Below are 21,143 nucleotides of genomic sequence, written 5' to 3'. Positions count from 1 at the left end.
TTAACATATAATGTATTATTTGCCCCAGGGGTACAGATCTGTTAATCATCAGGCTTACATATTTCACAGCATTCACCACAGCACATAACCTCCCCAGTGTCCATTACCCAGCCACCCTATGCCTCCCCCTCACCCCACAGCAATCCTCAGTTTATTTTGTGAGATTAAGAGTCTTTTATGTTTTGTCTCCCTCCTGACCCCATGACAAATTAGATTTTAAGCCAAAGACTATAATGAGATGAGGAAGGACACTATATCATACTTAAATGGTCTGTCCAACAAGATCTAACAATTTTTTTTAAGGTCAACAATTTTAGATATGATATACCCCTAACATGGGAGCAGCCAATTATATAAACAAATAAATAACAAAATCGAAGAAACACATCAACAATAACAGAATAACAGTAGGGGACTTTAACACCCCCCTCAATGAAATGGACAGATCATCTAAGCAAAAGATCAACAAGGAAATAAAGACTTTAAATGACACACTGGACCAGATGGACATCACAGGTATATTTAGAATATTTCATCCCAAAGCAACAGAATACACATTCTTCTCTAGTGCACATGGAACATTCTCCAGAATAGATCACATCCTGGGTCACAAACCAGGTCTCAATTAGTACCAAAAGACTGGGATCATTCCCTGCATATTTTCAGATCACAATGCTCTGAAACTAGAACTCAATCACAAGAAAAAAGTTGGAAAAAACTCAAATGTATGGAGGCTAAAGAGCATCCTACTAAAGAATGAATGGGTCAACAAGGAAATTAAAGAAGAATTAAAAAGAATATATGGAAACAAATGAAAATTTAAACACAACTGTTCAAACTCTTTGGACACAGCTAAGGCGGTCCTGAGAGGAAAGTATATAGCAATATAAGCCTTTCTCAAGAAATAAAAAAGGTCTCAAATACACAACCTAACCCTACACCTAAATGAGGTAGAGAAAGAACAGCAAAGAAAGCCTAAACCCAGCAGAAGAAGAGAAATAATAAAGATCAGAGCAGAAATCAATGAAATAGAAACCAAAAGAACAGTAGAATAAATCAATGGAACTAGGAGCTGCTTCTTAAAAGAATTAATAAGATTGATAAACCCCTGGCCAGACTTATCAAAAAGAAAAGAGAAAGGACCCAAATAAATAAAATCATGAATGAAAGAAGAGAGATCACAACCAACACTAAAGAAATACAAACAATTATAAAAACATATTATGAGCAACTATACTCCAGCAAATTTGACAATCTGAAAGAAATGGATGCATTCCTAGAGACATATAAACTACCAAAACTGAACCAGGAAGAAATAGAAAACCTGAACCAGGAAGAAATAGTAAGGAGATTGAAACAGTAATCAAAAATCTCCCAACAAAGGACCAGGGCCAGGTGGCTTCCCAGGGGAATTCTACCAAACTTTTAAAGAAGAATTAATACCTATTCTCCTGAAACTGTTCCAAAAAATAGAAATGGAAGGAAAACTCCCAAATTCATTTTATGAAGCCAGCATTACCTGATCCCAAAACCAGGCAAAGACCCCATCAAAAAGGAGAATTATAGACCAATAGCCTTGATGAACATGGATGCAAAAATTCTCACCAAAATACTAGCCAATAGGACCCAGTGGTACATTAAAAGGATTATTCGCCATGGCCAAGTGGAATTTATTCCTGGGCTGCAAGGTTGGTTCAACATCCACAAATCAATCAGTGTGATATAATACATTAACAAAAGAAAGAACAAGAACCATATGATACTCTCAGTAGATGGTGAAAAGGCATCCTTTCTTCATCAAAACTCTTCAAAGTGTAGGGATAGAGGGTACATTCCTCAATATCATCAAAGCCACCTATGAAAAACCCACAGTGAATATCATTGTCAATGGGGAGAAACTGAGAGCTTTTCCCCTAAGTTCAGGAACACGGCAGGGATGTCCACTATCACCACTGCTATTCAGCATAGTAATAGAAGTCCTAGCCTCGGCAATCAGACAACAAAAAGAAATTAAAGGCATCTGAATCAGCAAAGAAGTCAAACTCTCACTCTTTGCAGATAATATGATACTTTATGTGGAAAAACCCAAGACTCCACTCCAAAACTGCTAGAACTTATATAGGAATTCAGTAAAATGTAAGGAAATAAAATCGATGCACAGAAATCAGTTGTATTTCTATACACCATCAGCAAGACAGAAGAAAAAGAAGGAGTCAATCCCATTTACAATTGCAACCAACACCATAAGATACCTAGGAATAAACCTTACCAAAGAGACAAAGAATCTGTAATCAGAAAACAATGAAGTACTTGTAAAATTGATTGAGGAAGACACAAATAAATAGAAAAACATCCAATGCTCATGGATTGGAAGAACAGATATTGTGAAAATGTATATGCTACCTAAAGCAATCTATACATTTAGCATAATCCCTATCAAAATGCCAACAATTTTTTTAAAAGAAATCGAACAAATAATCCTAAAATTTATATGGAACCAGAAAAGACCCCAAATAGCCAGAGGAATGTTGAAAAAGAAAGCCAAAGTTGGTGGCACAATTCCAGACTTCAAGCTCTATTACAAAGCTATAATCATGAAGATAGTATGGTACTGACACAAAAACAGACACATAAATCAATGGAAGAGAATAGAGAGCCCAAAAATGGACCCTCAACTCTATGGTCAACTTATCTTTGACAAGGCAGGAAAGGATGTCCAATGGAAAAAAGACAGTCTCTTCAACAAATGGTGTTGGGAAAACTGGATAGCCACATGTAAAAGAATGAAACTGGACCATTTTCTTACACCACACAAAAAAATACACTCCAAATGGATGAAAGACCTCAATGTGACAGGAATCCATCAAAATCCTTGAGGAGAACACAGGCAGCAACCTCTTTGACCTCAGTCACAGCAACTTCTTCCTAGAAATATCACCAAAGGCAAGGGGAACAAGGGCAAAAATGAACTACTGAGACTTCATCAAAATACAAAGCTTTTGCACAGCAAAGTAAATAGTCAACAAAACCAAAAGACAACTGAAAGAATGGGAGAAGATATTCTCAAATGACATATCAGATAAAGGGCTAGTATCCAAAATTTATAAAGAACTTATCAAACTCAACACCCAATGAATAAATAATCCAATGAAGAAATGGGCAGAAGACATGAAGAGACATTTCTGCAAAGAAGACATCCAGATGGCCAACAGACACATGAAAAAGTGCTCACTATCACTCAGCATCAGGGAAATACAAATCAAAACCACAGTGAGATACCACCCCACACTCCCCCATTAGTCAGAATGGCTAAAATTAACAAGTCCGGAAACGACAGGTGTTGGCAAGGATGTGGAGAAAGGGGAACCCTCCTACACTGTTAGTGGGAATGCAAGCTGGTGCAGCCACTCTGGAAAACAGGATGGAGATTCCTCAAAAAGTTGAAAACAGAGCTACCCAATGACCCAGAAATCATGCTACTGGGTATTTATCCTAAAGATACAAATGTAGTGATCTGAAGGGGCGTGTGCACCCCAATGTTTATAGCAGCAATGTCCACAATAGCCAAACTATGGAAAGAACCTGGATGTCCATCAACAGATGAATGGATAAAGAAGATGTGGTATGTATATATATATACAATGGAATACTATGCAGCCATCAAAAGAAATGAAATCTTCCCATTTGCAACAACGTTGATGAACCTAAAGGGTATTATGTTGAGCTAAATAAGTCAATCAGAGAAAGACAATTATCATATGATCTCTCTGATACGGGGAATTTGAGAGGCAGGGCGGGGGCGTTTTGGTGGGTAGGGAAGGATAAAATGAAACAAGATGAAACCAGGGAGGGAGACAAACCATAAGAGACTCTTAATCTCATGAAACAAACTGAGGGGTGATGGGGGGTGACGCAGAGGAACAGGGTGGCTTGGTGATGGACACTGGGGAGGGTATGTGCTACGGTGAGTGCTGTGAATTGTGTAAGCCTGATGATTCACAGACCTGTACCCTTAGGGCAAAGAATGCATTATATGTTAATAAAAACAAACAAACAAACAAAAAACACTTCTCCATCAGAAACATGGACACAAGAGGGTATAAGCTCCCTGAAGACAGCTTCCAGTAGCCTTATGCTCTGTACCCCTCTGAATTCAGGATAGTGCCTGGCCCAAAGCCCCCTTAACAACAACAACAACAATAATAATAACAATAACAACAACAACAACAAAACAAAAGAACAGGCAAATTTCTAGAAATATATATCCTACTACAACTGTTTTGAGAAGTCAAATGGCTTCATCTTTTCAAATGGAATCAGAACCTTAAAATCTCTTCACCAAGGTAATAACAAACCTAGATAATTTTATAGGTGAATTCTACCACATTTTCAAATAATCGGATGTTCCAATCTTATTGAAATTCCACCAGTGACTAGAAAAAGGAATACTCCCCAATTTAGCCAGTGAAGTTACTATATAATGTTGATATCCAAACAAGACAAAGATAGTACAAAGAAAAATTACAGACCCACCTCACCCATGAACATAGATGTAGAAATGTAAACAAAACATTAGCAAACCAAAATTAGCAGTATAAAAAAAGGTAATACATCATGATCAGACTGGGTTTATATGGAATGTAAAACCTAGCAAACCAAAATTTGCAGTATAAAAAAAGGTAATACATCATGATCAGACTGGGTTTATACAGAATGCAAAACCTATGAAATATATAATTTACCACATTAACAGATTATAAGAGAAAAAAACTATATGATAATTACTGGGATTAGACTAAAAAGGTTCATATCCTGGTTTACCATTTACTAACTGCAAGACCTTGGGTAAGCTACTTAATGCTGATGATTATCAATTTTCTCATCAATAAAATGAAGGAACCATCAATATCTACCTCTGAGTCCTATTTTGAGAATTTGTAAAGATGATCTGTGTCGAATGCACTGTATCTGCTCTGTAAACACCGGCTACATGTCTTTATTTCTCTTGGTACCATCTACAAGAACATCCACCCGTCTTCCTCCTCCCCTCTATTCAAACCAGACCCAGGCTCAAAGGCCAACTCCAGTTCCTCTTCTTTCAAAAAGTCTTTACCATTACTCCCTTTAGCCTTCATTTATTTAGCTCTTCTACACAGGACAATAGTTCTTAAACTTCTGAAGGAGGGGTAGAGAGTCACAGATGTCTTAGAGAATCTAATGGAGGATAAAAAGGATCTATTCACAAAACTGCACATGCACACACATTTGCCTAAAACATAAGGGGATTCCTGTCCCTCTGAAGCTGATTAATAGAACCGCAATTAAGAACTACTGTCTTGGGGCACCTGGATGGCTCAGTGGGATAAAGCCTCAGCCTTCGGCTCAGGTCATGATCCCAGGGTCCTAGGATTGAGCCCCGCATCGGGCTCTCTGCTCAGTGGGGAGACTGCTTCCTCTTCTCTCTCTCTGCCTGCCACTCTGCCTACTTGTGATCTGTCAAATAAATAAATAAAAATCTTAAAAAAAAAAAAAAAAAAAGAACTACTGTCTTGGGGACACCTGGATCCTTGGGTACACAGTGGGTTAAGCATCTGCCTTTTAGGCCCTGATCGCAGGTTCCAGGGATAGAGTCCCAAGTCAGGGTCCTTGCTCAGCAGGGAGCCTGCTTCACCCTCTGCCTGCCATTCTTCCTGCTTGTGCTCATTCACATGCTCTCTCTTGCTCTCTGACAAATAAATAAAACCTTTGGGGGAAAAAAGGAAAAGGAAAAGGAACCTCAGTCTTCAAGTGTATGCTTCACCATCACCCACTCTTTCTACATGAGACCATCTTAACAAAAAGCACAGGATGCTGCATGGAGCTAGAAGCAGCAGGAGAAGCTAGTGAAGCTCAATTCACAGATAAGGAAACAGAACACAAAAAGGTGACGTGACTTACCAAAGCCATCCACAAGTACAGAGTAGCAGAGATGGAGCCAGAACCTGTCTCCTGACTCTCTCAAAGTTTCTCTGCAAAAGTGTGTTTGAATAATTTATCTCCAACTCACAGAACTCTAAAACTGAGAAATAATGTTAGCTCCTTTTTGAGATGGAGCAATGATCCCTTGGGGAATCCATCCCCAGGTAATTGGGTATTGAGGTAATCAGAAATTACTAAGACTTATTCTCAGAATGATAATTACTAAACATACTAGCAACATAATTATGTCTTATTCTACTTTACCTTCTTGTATTGAAAAGTTCTCACTAGCTTTATCTGAAGCAACACCAAACCAGGAAACTCAAAACTGCCCCAATTTTATTATGTGAGGGGAGTTTACTTTGAAGCTTTTTTAAAAAAAAAAAAACTCTTCTACAACTGTAACAATCAAAGAACATCATAAGCCTTAGATCTTGGGCCCAGATAGACACAAATAAAGCCAATCTATGATCTTTCATTTTCATAAATAAATCTTCTATCTTCTTTCCTAGGAGACATTTTTCCAGAACAGCTAACAAATAGTAAAATGTATTATACCTTGCTCTACCTACCTTTCAATTCTCAAAGAAGTTTAATGGTAAGAGGAAAAAAACAGAAAGAAAAAAAAAGAAAGAAAAGCATCATGAGTAACTTACAGAACACAATAATCCACCTCCACATTATTAAACACTGATTAGCACTTGTGTAGTCAGTCTGCCTATGCAGACAAGGAGCTGTTTCACTCTGTGGAGTCATACAACCAACCTGGAAATGAGACAATGACTCAGGAAGAGGGGGAGGTTTGTAAAATGGGATATATTGGAAATTATAGGAAAAACAATATTGGAGCATCTGAAGAGCACAGGTTTTTAATAAACGTATCTTAGAGATGAATGGTAAAGGCCACCTATTCAAAACCTTTAATTTTCCAGGTGAGTAAAATGAAGCCTGAAGCCTGAAACCTAAAAGGCCTCACCTCTAAAATCCATAGGCTTTCCAGAGAAGGGAACCTGGGACCCACAATAAGAAGTCAGCTTGCCCAGATGAAAATTCATACTATCTTGGGTAATGAGACAAGTACTATGAATACTGGAAAATTCCAGGAACATTATTTATACGTTCTAAATTCTAAATAATAAGTCTGTCTTAGGCTTTGGGGAAAAGTATACCACAGGCACTGGATCTTCTGCATTACCAAGTGGCTCACAGGGTCCTAGATGAGGCTGTAGTGCACTTCTGGATGCTGTCAAGGACAGTGTCACACTACTTGCCACAAAACAAGTCTTTTTTTTTCCTTTGCTGTCTTTCTTTAACAAGGAAAAACACCTAGAAAAATTGTAGGTTACAGCATTTTCCCTATATGTGGTTATATTTTTAGTGTTTATATCCATTGTTTTTATTTTTCATAGATCATAGTCTAAAAACAATGGGGTTAACAATGTTCAGAAATAATTCTAAGTAAAGAGGGACCAAGAGGGACCCAAAAGGGGTTCAGTCAGTTAAGCATCTGGGATCCAGCCCCACATCAAGCCCCATATCAGGCTCCTCTCCTGCTTTTCTCCCTCTCCCTCTGCCTGCTGTTCCCCCTGCTTGTGCTCTCTCTCCCTTTCTTTTTCAAATAAATCAATAAAATCCTAAAAAAAAAAAAAAAAAGTAAGGACCAAGAATTAATGTTTATTTGACATAACAATAACTTCATTATGTACTCTTGATATTGCTTATGTGGGAAATTAAGCAGAAAAATTTTATTGGCAGATTAATATATGTTCATACATGGGTTATAATTGCAAAGACAAATTGAAATCTGCATGACAATCAAGTTATTTTCCTTAGGGGAAAGGAACTGAGGACTCAACTGCCTCATCTGGAGTAAATCTCTCTAAAGTTTTATGAAAACTGTTCAGACTCTATTAATTAAGAAAAACACAAAAAGATTTCTTGCTCAATGCAATTTTGCTTTCGTAAGTTAAAATATAATTTAAAAATATTTTTAAAAATAAATAGAACTAAATTCTGTTGTTAGATTCTTTGAGTACAAATATCCCTAAAGTTCTGGAACTTCAGTTTTCTCTTTTAAATCAATCTTTCGTTCTTACGTCACACCTCTTATACAGGTAAAGTCTAGAACCAAACACAAATCTTATTCCCTTGGGATTTAGTGAAGTCTTATGAAGGAAAACCATCAGCCAGTGGTGCTTACATATCTTACAGGTAGTCATAAGATTCTGGAAAATAACGCTTTCTTGGCAAACTGCGTTTGCTAATTTCTGAAAAACAGAAACTGTTATATATTTCATAGACAGCAAATCAACTTAGTTCTAAAATGCTACCATCATTTTTATTATCCTCAAATCCAAAGTTCCTACTAGACAAATGTACAATGTTTAATTATTATTCTATCTGCTTTTATACTATCTATACAAAATCTTGATGCTGTATCTTCTCTTCATTTGTAAAACAAAACAATGGATTTTTATATAGGTTTCTGACTAAAACCACAGCATATGAATACACAGATTTTTGTCTATGATTGAGAAATTTTCAAAATTAAATTTTCCCTTCAAGTACTTCCAAATTAAAATTATAAATCAGTAAAAATTAACCATGTGGAAAAAATGTAAGCATTTGAAGGGCCCCTTTCTGCTATTTTATCAAATTACTGGCACATTGAACTTCCTAGACAAAAATACTCAAAATAACCATGTTCACAGCAGGATTAAAGATTGAATCATCCCTAACAATTTCCGCTACAAAAAGAGGCAACTGAGAATCATTTAGAAAGTAAATCTAAGTTATGCACCATCAAAAAAATGAAAAAAAAAATGCTTACAAAAATGTTTTGCTGAACAAAGTAGTTATGTTTTGGGGGAACATAAAAGTATAATTTTGTGCCTTCAACCTTCTAGCCCCTACCTGTACAGAAAAAAAATCTCAGTATAAGTTCACTTTTTTTTTTTTAAAGATTTTATTTATTTTATTTGACAGACAGAGATTACAAGTAGGCAGAGAGGCAGGCAGAGAGAGAGAGAGGAGGAAGCAGGTTCCCTGCTGAGCAGAGAGCCCAACTCGGGACTCGATCCCAGGACCCTGAGATCATGACCTGAGCCGAAGGCATCCGCTTAACCCACTGAGCCACCCAGGCGCCCCTATAAGTTCACTTTTGTTACTGAAATCTTTCTCAGTAGGTGCTAAAAAAACATAATTGTTGATTCTTCTGTCTTGTGCCTTATTTTTGCCTTTCTTAAGGAATGTTCTCAGCTACCTCTAGAAAGGTAGTTAAGATAGAAAGATAGGAGTGGGAAAGAAATATTTAGAAACCAAACATAAGGAGCACCATCATGCCAAGGAGTAAAGAGTTATTTGGGGCCAGATCATGACCATCCAAGACTAAGAATAATCATTGTTTTTGTTAAGTAGAGAAGGGAGTTTATGACAAGAGTGATTTTGCCAGATCAGGGGAAGCAAATCCTCTGGACTGACTTAAAGAGAAAATGCAAGGAAGGAACCATGAAGATGCTTCTAGAATAGTTCCCAGGATCCTGGCTGGAAATAGGTAGCAGCAGTCAAGCTGGGTAATTTAAGAAAGATCAAAAAAGGGACTATTACAAAGATGTGAGCGCGGTTTAAGGAAACTCACAAAGAGTAGTAACACAACAGCAAAAGCCATACCAAACCCCAGGCCTGCAGGAACCAGGGGAGCAATTAGAGGAACTAAGAGCTGCCTGATTGGAGCTACAGCCTTTTAGAGGAACCAGCCAACCCATGGCAATCTACACAGAGGGCTAGGGGCACACATGCCCTCACCTTAAACTCTTAATTCTTTACCGTCTGATCTCTGTCATTGCTTCCTGCTAACCACATCCAGCTGGAAGCCAAATAGCAGAGTAGAGAGAGGAGCTGGAGAAATAGATGGAAAAGACCCAGTCCAGGGAAAAGATAGTGGCAGTGGGAATGAAAAGATACAAGAAGAAATTTAACAGAACTTTTAGACTGATTGGATTAGGAGTTAAGAAAAGCTGGAGCACCTGGGTGGCTCAGTGGGTTAAGCCTCTACCTACAGTTCAGGTCATGATCTCAGGGTCCTGGGGTCAAGCCCCAGGCTTGATCTGCTCAGCAAGGAGCCTGCTTCCCCCTCTCTCTCTGCCTGCCTCTCTGCCTACTTCTGATCTCTCTTTCCCTGTCAAATGGGTAAATAAAATCTTTAAAAAAAAAAAAAAGCCAAGGATGACATCATAGTTTCAGGCCTGAGTAGCCAGACTAGAATGATGATAACATCAACTAAGACTGTTTTTACTAACCATTGTACTCCCAATGTCCAGCACAGTACCTTGAGCATGAAAGGTTTTCCATAAACTTTTGTTGGGGAAAAAAATGTAAATGGATGGATGATGGAAGAAAGAAAGCAAATTTTCAGGAAAAGTACATGTAATGTCGTCTTACATATACTGACTTTAGATTATTGTGAAAGAGCCCACCAAGTGGTTGGAGATTTCAGTCTGGACCTCTGAAAAGGAAAGGAATAAAGATGTACCTCTAAGAGGCAACTACACAAAAGTGGCAGCTGATAACAATGAGCGTGGATGAAATGGCATAGAACTGTGTATAAAGACAAAAGCAGAGTCTCATGACCAAACTTGGGATCTAACTGCCTTATGGGACAAAAGAAGGTAGGGAAACCAACAAAGAGAAAAGACAAAGGAAAAAAAAAAAGAAGATGTACAATCATTTCCTGTACTGTTAAAATATATTCACATATATTTGCATATATTTGGTAGGCTTCCTTTTTCTTGACACTCCAAATCCTGCCTCACATAAGGATAATACAAATGCAAGCTAGAGACCACCACTCACCTACTTCCCTAAGAGTTTTTTTAAGCCACAAATCCCAATCTTACTAATCTCATTCACCTTGAATCTAACAGCCAACATTAATCCTTTTTTGAATTTAGAAAAGTCTATTTAATAGGTTTACTAGTTCAAACAGCTATGTATTGAATACCAACTATATATCCAGAATTATCATAGCCAAAGTAGAAGTAAAAGTCAGTCTTCCATCATAAGGAAATTAAAATTGATTTGGACTGTAAAAAACTATCCAGCCAGCATTAAACAATTAGAGTTCAATTAAGAACTGACATATGATTCAAACCAAATATCATTTCACACAGTGAGGATTCATTGTTTACCGTTTAACACCTGTTGACATTTACTTCTTTTTTCCCCTAACTCTGAAGACTGAAAGAGAAGTGAAAACCTACAAATGCGTCCTTCCTGTCAAAAGCCCAATCATGCCATATTGTAAATTTCTCTTAACCTTTCCTTCTTCCTTACTGTTCCACACAGTCTCAATAATCTTTGTTTCTAATTTTTGGAATATGTCAATCATTCAAATGTTGCTGAATGAATGAGATGTTAAGCCAAGCCCAGAATAACCATGTCAATGACTGGAACACTCCCAAATCACAAAAACTTTTAGTGGTCAAGGCGAGGTTCAAGACAGTTACCTAATACGGCCTTTGACTTAGCCTTGACCCCACAATATGAGTGGTATTAAAGATTTGGTGCTGAGTACACAGAGAGAAAACCCCTGCAAATCCTAAAATGTTTTTTGTTTGTTTATGCGGCTCTAATCATAACTGCCACCTAAAATGCTTTTAGAAAAGAGGACAAAAGAAGATTGTAGTAGACTGTCTGATGCATAAAATGTGCTCACTAAATGTGTGATAAGCAAATGAACAAAGGGAAGCTGAGGAAAGATAGTGAGCTCCAGAAACCAAACTCAGGGGGCGGGTTCAGTAGATGGGAGTGTGCCTAACGCCCTTGCTAGCTGAAACTCGACAGAATCTATTTCCTAATGGCAATTATGTCCATTTCCATGGGTAATTTTCCAGCATAACCCCCTCTTCACTATTCCCAACTTCCCATTAAAAAACAAAACCAAACCTGTAAGCCACACAATCAGCCATGTGTCTTCCAAACTTGACATACATACTCATCGCCCAGAGATCTTGTTAAAATGAAGTTTCTGAATCATGACATCTGTGTTGAGGCCAGAGACTCTGCAATTCTAACTTCTCAGGTGATGCTATGCTGCTGGTCAACAGACCACACGCTTTTGTGTATAAAGGGCCTGAAAGACATTGCAGAGAATATGCCTGTCATCTTAAAGCAGAGTTAAGATCATTCCTGCTCCCACATTTCTTTGTTGTATAACCCTAGACCCTTAGACAAGCCTCCTTTTGTGGAATATGGTGATTAACAACTGCTAACACTTACTGTTTACTGTATACTAGGAAACAATATTTCATACTTTCAACTTACGTTATGGACTTAGGTTAAACAATCTGTCCAAAGTAGACTACTGTACTACATCTACTGTAAACCTAGATGTGATTCTTGGTAGTTTGATGCAAGAACCTGGTGCATAATCGCTGTATAAGATTGGGTCTTTAGCTTACTCCCAAGGTGATTAGAAAGGTAAATAATTGGTATTTAGCTGGTATTTAGCTAACATTTGTTGGGTGCTCATGTGTCGCAGACCAAGCTCCCTCAGAGGCATATTAACTCATTTAATCCTTACAACAGCCCTAAGAGGTAGGTACTATTACCACCCCATCTTACTAGTTTTAAAATAGGCCAAATACCCGAAGGTCCAAGAGCAGTCAGGACTGGAACTCAGGCAGTTTCACTGCAAAGTCCAGCTATCTTTTGCCACAAGCCTGGAGAGGATGTGATCCCAGGGCTCTGGGCTACCAGACCTCGGCTCGGCGGGATGGACGCACCCCCGTGGCCACTTAGAGCAGTTTAAGTTCGCTCGCAGAGCAAAAAAACCTTCCACAACTAGCTTTATATGCATCTGTGGGAAATGTCTTTCTCGGTCAACACCCAGGACCCCCCATGAAAGGGTTCAGACTCTGGTAAAAATAAAATTTACGTAGTCCCAGAAAGCTGAGAAGCGAAACATCTAGTGAACTGATTTATCCTGAAATTGGTAACACTCGCTCCTGGACCCCCTCAAATCGCGACACCCCAAATTTGCACCACCCCTCTCCGCCGCCACATCCTGGGAGAGACAGTCCCAATTGGGCCGTGGAATTTGCAGTCTAGGCTCCTTGCACCAGCACCGCCTACCTCCCGGCTCACGTCAAAGGGCCTCCGGTCCTCCCATCTGCTCTCCAACACCGCTCTCTGCCGGCCTTTTCTCGGGTTGCCGGGACAGCGAACCTGTTCCGGCTGCTCCGGAAGTGAAGCTTTCTCTTCCGGAACTAGCTTCTGGGCGACTGCACGTGGTGGCGCTGCCGGGGCTTGAGCCGGCGTTGGCAGAGTAGTGGTTTGAACTCTCTCCCCGGAGCGAATGAGCCTAGGAGGAGCCATGGAGGGCCAGAGCGTGGAGGAACTGCTGGCAAAGGCGGAGCGGGACGAGGCAGAGAAGTTGCAGCGCATCACAGTGCACAAGGAGCTAGAGCTGGAGTTCGACCTGGGTAACCTGCTGGCATCAGACCGGAACCCCCCGACGGGACTGCGGCGCGCGGGAGCAACGCCGGAGGCTGAGCTGCAGGCCCTGGCGCGGGACAACACGCAGCTGCTCATCAACCAGTTATGGCAGCTGCCCACGGAGCGCGTGGAGGAGGCGCTGGTGGCGCGGCTGCCGGAGCCTACCACTCGCCTGCCGCGCGAGAAACCGGTGCCCCGGCCGCGGCCGCTTACACGCTGGCAGCAGTTCGCGCGCCTCAAGGGCATCCGTCCCAAGAAGAAGACCAATCTAGTGTGGGACGAGGTGAGTGGCCAGTGGCGACGCCGCTGGGGCTATCAGCGCGCCCGTGATGACACCAAGGAATGGTTGATCGAGGTACCCGGGGGTGCCGACCCGCTAGAGGACCAGTTCGCCAAGCGGATCCAGGCTAAGAAGGAACGGGTGGCCAAGAATGAGTTGAACCGCCTGCGTAACCTGGCTCGCGCGCACAAGATGCAGGTACCTAGCTCGGCTGGCATGCACCCTACGGGACACCAGAGTAAGGAGGAATTAGGCCGCGCCATGCAGGTAGCCAAGGTGTCCACCGCCTCTGTGGGGCGTTTCCAGGAGCGCTTGCCCAAAGAGAAGAACCCCCGGGGCTCGGGCAAGAAGAGGAAGTTTCAGCCCCTTTTCGGGGACTTTGCAGCCGAGAAGAAGAGCCAGTTGGAGCTGCTTAGGGTGATGAACAGCAAAAAGCCTCAGCTGGACGTGACAAGGGCCACCAATAAACAGATGAGGGAGGAGGATCAGGAGGAGGCTGCCAAGAGAAGGAAAATGAGCCAGAAGAGCAAGAGAAAGGGGGGCCGGCAGGGTCCTGGGGGCAAAAGGAAAGGTGCCCCGCCCAGCCAGGGAGGGAAGAGGAACCGGGCCTTGGGAGGCAGGATGAATTCTGGGCCGCCTCCCTTGGGCAGCAAGAGGAAAGGAGGACAACACCAAGGAGGAAAGAGAAGGAAATAATTTTCACCCTCGGACCCATCTGTAAACCCTAGAGCTGTACTAAATGTTAAGGTCTAGTTACGAGGTGGGTGGGGTTGGTGGGGCTGGAGGGTTGTTGAAGAAGGTGGCCGCTGCCTTCACTGAGGTTTAAGGAATAGACTGCCTTCCTTGCCAGATAGTATGTAAATGTTGGACTCTACAGATTGTTTTCCCACAACCAGGAATTTGGCTGGAGATTAAAAGATGTATGTGAGGACACAAGAATCCAGGAAAAGTTGGTGGAGACTGGGAACTAGTTGTATATTTAAACAGACATCTTTTTTTCTTTTTAACTTTGGACCTGTTGTGGGGGAGAGTTGGTCATCTTTCAGACTTACAATTGATTTCTGCATTATTTTTATAACAAGGGAATGTGTCCGATGGGAACAAAGATTATTTTCAAAACTGGACTTAAAAATAATTCTTATGAAGGTTTTTTAATAAAAGTGTGTCTTTCTAGTGTGACTTTGGTCATTTAGGCCATTGCTAGAAATTCTAAGTAAAGCCAGGGGATACAGGGTTTCAGATTATTTTTATTTGCTTTCTAAAAAACATAAAGCAGGTAATTTATGATTTCAGTGACACCAAAAGAAGTATGGGTTTTTCTAATAAGTATCAGATACAATATAGAAAGTGTAGTACAACTGGTGTCTCTTTGAAAAAAGATTTGGTGCTTTTAATACTGTAAAAACATTGATTGGCTGTAAATTATAAATTTGGGTTTCACTAAATAATGGTAATTATCCTCATTAATCCAGAAAATACTTAAATCTTTTTCAGCATTTATGTCCCCAATTTTTTTTAAAACTTCAGGTAGAGTCTGTTTTGAGAAGAGAGAAACCCACCAAATCTTTACTGCAACAGTTATCTTTGATTAATTTGTCAAACTGCCCTTAACTGGTTTGATTAGGTCAAATGTTCATAGCTTTTATGGATCTCTTTCCCTAATTGATCTCTGAAACTTGTCTTTGTAAAAATGAGTATCTTCGGAGGAGGACTCAGGGTAGATCCAGAATCCAGGAGAGCCTTTTTGCTGCTATTACATGCCCATGAGTTACTCTGCTCAGGTTTTTGGTCTGACCTTTGATAGTATATTAAAGTTGGGAGTTAATCTTTTCTTTTTTCAGTGTTGCCTCATCTTTAGAAATTGCTATGGAAGAAAAGATTAATTCAGATTTCATGATACGTTACTAAAAATACAGATGTTCAATTGTTACTGTCTTAGGATACTTTCTGATTAAGTTAAAGTTGAATTTTTGCCACCATTGATCAACTTTCCCCCTGGGAAGTGGAGCCCTTGTCCCTGCTAAGCCCTAGAGTATAGTATAATCATGGAAGGTTTGTAACTACTGATGAAACTATTTAATGGTAGCTTAACTTCATCAAAGGCTATTCTAGAGCACTTAACACCTTTTAAGTTCTCACCTATCCAGGATGTTTTGTTGTTGCTGTTTTGTTTTGGGATTTTTCTGTGTTTTTTGTTTTTGTTTTTGTTTTTGTTTTTAGACTTTAGATTTAGCAGTTGGACACAACACTGGCCCTGTTTTAAAACAAACAAAAAACACGGACTTTTTGCAAGGTCCTTATTTACTATTAAAACAGTTTAAATGCAATGTCTTAATTTATTTGGAAAGCAGGAAGGCAAAGTAGCATTTTAAAGGCATCAGTGGAAAAAGAATGCCCTTTTTTCCCTTTCCCCATATCCCCAGTATTTGAAATAAAGGGTTTTAAGTAGGGACACTTAAGGAAGCAACCACGATCCTACAAAGCAGTTACCTTTACAGCAGTTTCAGAGGTGGTTGGTGGGACTGCTTTTAGGGCATTTGAGATTTTGACTCCTGGGAAAAAGGTCCTAATCCAAAGAGGGCTAATGCTGGGGCAGGAAAATTAGCATGTGAGGGGGGGCAGTCTCCGCCTGAGAGGGCGGGAGCTGGAGGCCGGTGGCCGGGATTGGCTGGCGGAGGGGCGGAGGGGGCGAAGGAGGGGCTACTGGAAGGAAGACTGCATGGCCATGGCTGCAGCCACCCGCGCCCGTGTCGCGCACTTGCTGAGGCAACTGCAGCGAGCAGCGTGAGTGCAGGGCCGACGGGTGGGCGGGCGGGGGGACGAGAGGATGCCACCGTGCCCACGCAGTCCTTCTGGGGGCCCCGCGTGGTCTTACTCAGGTTACTTTCGGAAACTCGGGGGAGGAGATCCCACTGCGCGTGCCCTCTCCACGTCAGAGCCGTGCGCCAGGAGGGACCGCATTGTAGCGGGGTGCCATGCAACCATGCACAGGGCAGCTAGGCAGGTTGCACCTTGCTTGTTCTACCGTTAAGGAAATAGGCGCAGAGAGGGCAGTGCCTGGTCCCATGTCATGGCAGACATTGGAGGGCTTGGCACAGTGACCAAGACAAATGTATATATCCAATCAACACATTTGTATTGGGTGTATGTTATGTGCCCAAAACTAGGCAAGGTGCTGGAGATAAAAAGGTGTAAGACTCTGGAGCAGTTAAAACTCCAGTGGGTAATTGGATGAGGGGACAGGGTTTGTGAAACAGGCCTGTGAGGAACAGAAGGAATAGGGAGTGCAGAAGAGAAAAACGGATGTGAGAAATTGCCAGGAGCTTCACCCCCTGGTATGTACAGGATGTTGGGGTATTAAATGTTTTGACATGGCAGACCCCGCCCCCATCCAGAAATGGAAGGTATATTGTAGCCCCCTGATAGTATTTGTGGGATGTACAAATGCACAAGTCAGCCTGGGAAAACATGTAAAATTTTGATCTAATAGAGATAAGAGGAAAGGAGGGGGACTAGAGAGGAATTTGAGGTAACTGGGAGGAGCAATGCTGTTGGCAAGAGATGTAGTTCCAGGATCAAAAGAAGTTAAAATCTGGACCTACCTTCACGGAAGGAGGCGAGGGTGTAGAAGACCGGCCCTGAACAAGAAGAATAAGAATATAGCACTTACGAGGCACTTACTATGTGCCAGGCACTGTCCTACATGCTTTACATATGCTGTTAATAGTAACTGTAATCCTTACAACAACCCTATGCCATACTATATTATTATCCTTATACTATAGATAACAAGAAAACAGCATGAAGAAAAGCAGTATGTCCAGTGTCACACAGCTAAGCAAATGGCATAGCCATAATCTGAACCCAGATATTCTAGCTTCACGTTCCTTGTTCTCAGTCCTATGCTAAAGAATTTGAATTATGTCCTGCAGATAATAGGGAATTCTGGAAGCAATAGTTCTAATACTTTGAAATGCCCAATGGGGGGCAGGGAATTCCATGGCTAAATAAATAGGAAACTGCCGACTGTTGCATAGTGCTTTTAGGGTCAGGATAATTAGCAAACAAAAGGCTCTGAGACATCCCAGAGAGATGGAGGGGGAAAAAAAAAAGGTTAGCTGTATTTAAACTCTTTGTTCCAAATCTGTGTTACCACAAAACTTTTTATCAAGCAACACTATTCATATCCCTTGGAACCAGTGTCCTGAGAACATGTTTTTGGAATGGTTGTATGACAAAGGAAGGTGGCATGATTAGAATATATCCAAGCTTTCTGGTGGCAGTGTACAGTGGAAAGGAAAGGCTAGAAGTAATTGTAATGCTCCAGCTAAAAGGTGATGGCTTTGGGTACCAAGGAGAGCCAGCTGGTACATGGGGTAGATGTGAGAAATATTGAGTCTGTCAAAATCAGCAGGATTTTGTATCTGATAAGTGAGACAGGAGGAGAAGTTGAAGTTTCTAGATGGGGTATTAGGTATTAGGTAAACATTGGGGTCATTTACCAAAATAAGACTACATGCACATTAGCTGTAGGAAGAAGATGATAACTTACCTTAGGAACTTCAAATTGGACATGCCTCAGGTGAAAAAGACCGTCAGCAGGTAATTGATTACATTGTTCTGGAGCTCAGAAGTGAGTTGGAACTCACCCACGTGTATAGAGGACAGTTGAAACTGTGGGTGTGGAAGTAAAGGCCTTAGCAAACTGTAAACCCAGAAGGGTTGAGAATGAGATCCCCAGGAGCAGCAATGTGTTAAAGCAAGGGTGGCAAAATGGGGCTTATTTTTTAAATAGGATATGCATTTAGAAAGTTGGAGATTTCAGATAAAAGTTTTGGAAAATTGAAAATGGCATCATTGGGCCCACATTTCATCTGGAAGGTCTGCCAGAGCTGACATGAAGTGGTGGCCACCTCCTCTGAACAGGGCAAGCATTCCGGCTTCCCGAGAGACCCTATCACATAGCCTGCCACTCATTCTGCACACCGGCTACACAGCCAGCCAGGAGCTCTGACCTCCCATTTACATTATCTACCAGCCACCTTATGCACTTGCATTTGCAAATGATTTGCACTTTGAATGAAGGAAAAGGAGCGAGTATTAAAGGACAGGAACATGGCCAGAGAGGCAGGAGAAAGCCCAGGAGGGAAGGACTGCACAAGCTACAGATTTGCAGTGTTCTCATCCCTGGGAGTACAGCAAGAAACAAAACCACCTGATATCCCTGGTGCCTAACTGTAGGTGGGGCAGGTGGGGTGGACAATGAACCAGTAAAATTTAGGGTATATTACATGTTGTTAGTATTAAAGAGAAAGTAAAGGAGGACGGGTCGTGGCAGGAGGGGATGCAATTTTAGAAAAAGACCTAACTATTAGTATCTTATTGCTGATATAATAAATTACCATGAACTTGGCAGCATAAAACAACACACATTTATTCTCTTAGAGTTCTTAAGTCCAAAATCAGTTATACTGGGCCAAAATCAAGGTGTGAGAAGGCCACACTCCCTTCAGAGGTTCTAGAGGAGAATCCATTATCTTGCTCTCTTCAGCTTCCATTGCACTTCTTGCAATGGTAAATCGTAGCTCCTTCCTCCGTCGTCACAGCCACCAATGTAGCCACCACTTGCTTCAGTGGTCACATTGCCATTATGTCAAATCTCCTTCTGCCTCCCTCGTATTAGGACGCTTCTGATTATTTAGGGCCCACCCAGATAATCCAGGGTATCTTTCCATCTCAAAATCTTTAATTTAATCACATCTATAGAGTCCCTTTTGCTTTATAATGTTCACAGGTTCCAGGTTATTAGGACCTGGATATCTTCAAGGTCTCAGCCAACCACGCTTGCTCTTGAGAAGGTAATGGTTACAGGAAGACCTGTGGAAGGTGGAAGGAAGAAGCAAGCCATGTGGCTCTCTGGGAAGGTACTCAAAGGTGGGAAATACCAGCATGGTTTCAGAACATGGTGACTGGAGCAGAGTGAATGAGGGGGAGATGAGGTGAGAGATGCTGGCGGCCAAGGATGAGCCCAAGGTGTTTTGCCCTAACAAGTGGAAGGATGAAGTTGCCATTAAACTGGGGTGGGGAAGAGGCTTTAAGGGAAGACCAGGAGCTGAGTCTTGGGCAGGAGCTGAAATGCCTAACAGACATTCAAGTGGAGGTGTCGGAGGAGGCAGCTAAATCTGGAGTTTAAGCAAGACATCTAAACCAGAAGGATAAGAGCACAGAAGTCACTCAAGACCATGAGACAAGGTGAGGTCACTCAGGGAGTGAGAGTAGAAAGAAAAGAGAGGGACTCATAGGCCGAACCCCAGGACCCTCCAGCATTCAGAGTCAATGGCATAAAAAGAAACTAGGTGAGGAACAACCTGGAAGCCAAGGGAAGAAAGTTTTCCATGGAGAAGGGAGTAGATAGAAGAATGCTGCTGACAGGTTGTACAAGATGAGGACTGAACTCAGAACTGAGTGGTATATTAGCAAGGTGAAGGGCATTCGTGACTTGGCAAACTCTTTGTGGAGTCACAGGGCAAAGGTCAGTTGGAGGGGATGCCAGAGAGAATGGGAGAAATTGGAGAGCCTTTACAGGACTATAGGCAAGGAGAGCGGTGGGGGCAGCATCAGGAGAGGGAAGAATAAGAGAAGGTTGTTGTTAATATAAGAAAGGGGAAAACATGGGACATCTGGGTGGCTCAGTCCGTTAAGCATCTGCCTTCAGCTTGGGTCATGATCCCGGGGTCTTGGGTTGGATCAAGTCCCACATCAGGCTCCTTGCTCCCCTGAGATTTAGTGCCCAGGAGAGGTGCTGACCTTTACTAAAAACTTGGCCAGTTTATCCAAGCCAGTGATACTGGGAGGAAAGCCAGAATAATCAGGCCAGAACCAGAGGGTAGGTAAATGAGAGCCTTGCTCTGCCCATGGTTTCCTCAGCTTCTCAAGAGTAGAGAAGCCCATCAGTGGTTTCAAGCTGTCCTAAAACAGTGGGGGAACCCACAGTCCATTCTTCTTACCCAAGCTCAGGTTCTCTGTCTTGGTACACCAGGAGATGAGAGGAAAAGCTCAGAGGATTTTAAACATCTGCATTTACTTACTCATTTACTTATTTCTTCAGTCAGTATTCCTTCAGGTGGTATTAGTATGTACCTGTTGCAATGCTAGCCATTACAGATGAAGTTGTGATAAATGGCAGATCTTGTCTTGCCACCACAAAACTTACAATCTAGAGGCAGATGCAAACAGAAGAATGGTACCAACAACTCAGAGTGATAATGATTCTAATGGGGAGAGAAGCATGGTACAGACCACAGAGGGAGAGTGCCTACCTGGGCCCAGCCTTAGGGAGGACTGCCCAGGGTGACATTTCAGCTGTCGCTAGAAAGGATACTAATTACCTGGAAGAAGAGACGGAAACATG

General features: G+C 41.6%; 2 protein-coding genes across 4 annotated transcripts in view; both read left to right on the top strand.

Annotated features, from left to right (window-relative positions):
* The first annotated feature begins 13,205 nt into the window (after nt 1-13,205).
* Nucleotides 13,206-15,562, top strand: RRS1 (ribosome biogenesis regulator 1 homolog). Its single transcript, XM_059166324.1, has one exon. The coding sequence runs from the start codon at nt 13,313-13,315 to the stop codon at nt 14,426-14,428; it is 1,116 nt and encodes a 371-aa protein (XP_059022307.1). The 5' UTR covers nt 13,206-13,312; the 3' UTR covers nt 14,429-15,562.
* Nucleotides 15,563-16,408: 846 nt separating this feature from the next.
* Nucleotides 16,409-21,143, top strand: part of ADHFE1 (alcohol dehydrogenase iron containing 1) — a 39,445-nt gene continuing 34,710 nt past the window's right edge. For 2 of the 3 annotated variants that reach the window (XM_059166320.1, XM_059166321.1), the window contains exon 1: nt 16,409-16,516. In XM_059166320.1, the coding sequence (XP_059022303.1) occupies nt 16,452-16,516 (65 nt within the window). In that variant the 5' untranslated portion in view covers nt 16,409-16,451. The remainder of the gene's footprint in view (nt 16,517-21,143) is intronic. The other variant, XM_059166323.1, reaches the window with a different exon arrangement.

This window comes from Mustela lutreola, chromosome 3 (genome assembly GCF_030435805.1).
Source record: "Mustela lutreola isolate mMusLut2 chromosome 3, mMusLut2.pri, whole genome shotgun sequence".
Classification (NCBI taxonomy): domain Eukaryota; kingdom Metazoa; phylum Chordata; class Mammalia; order Carnivora; family Mustelidae; genus Mustela; species Mustela lutreola.
The sequence above is the reverse complement of the archived record's forward strand: the minus strand, read 5'-3'. Positions and strand labels throughout refer to the sequence as shown.

Coding starts and splice junctions, on each gene's coding strand:
- RRS1 (XM_059166324.1), top strand. CDS start 13,313: ATGAGCCTAGGAGGAGCCATGGAGGGCCAGAGCGTGGAGGAACTGCTG.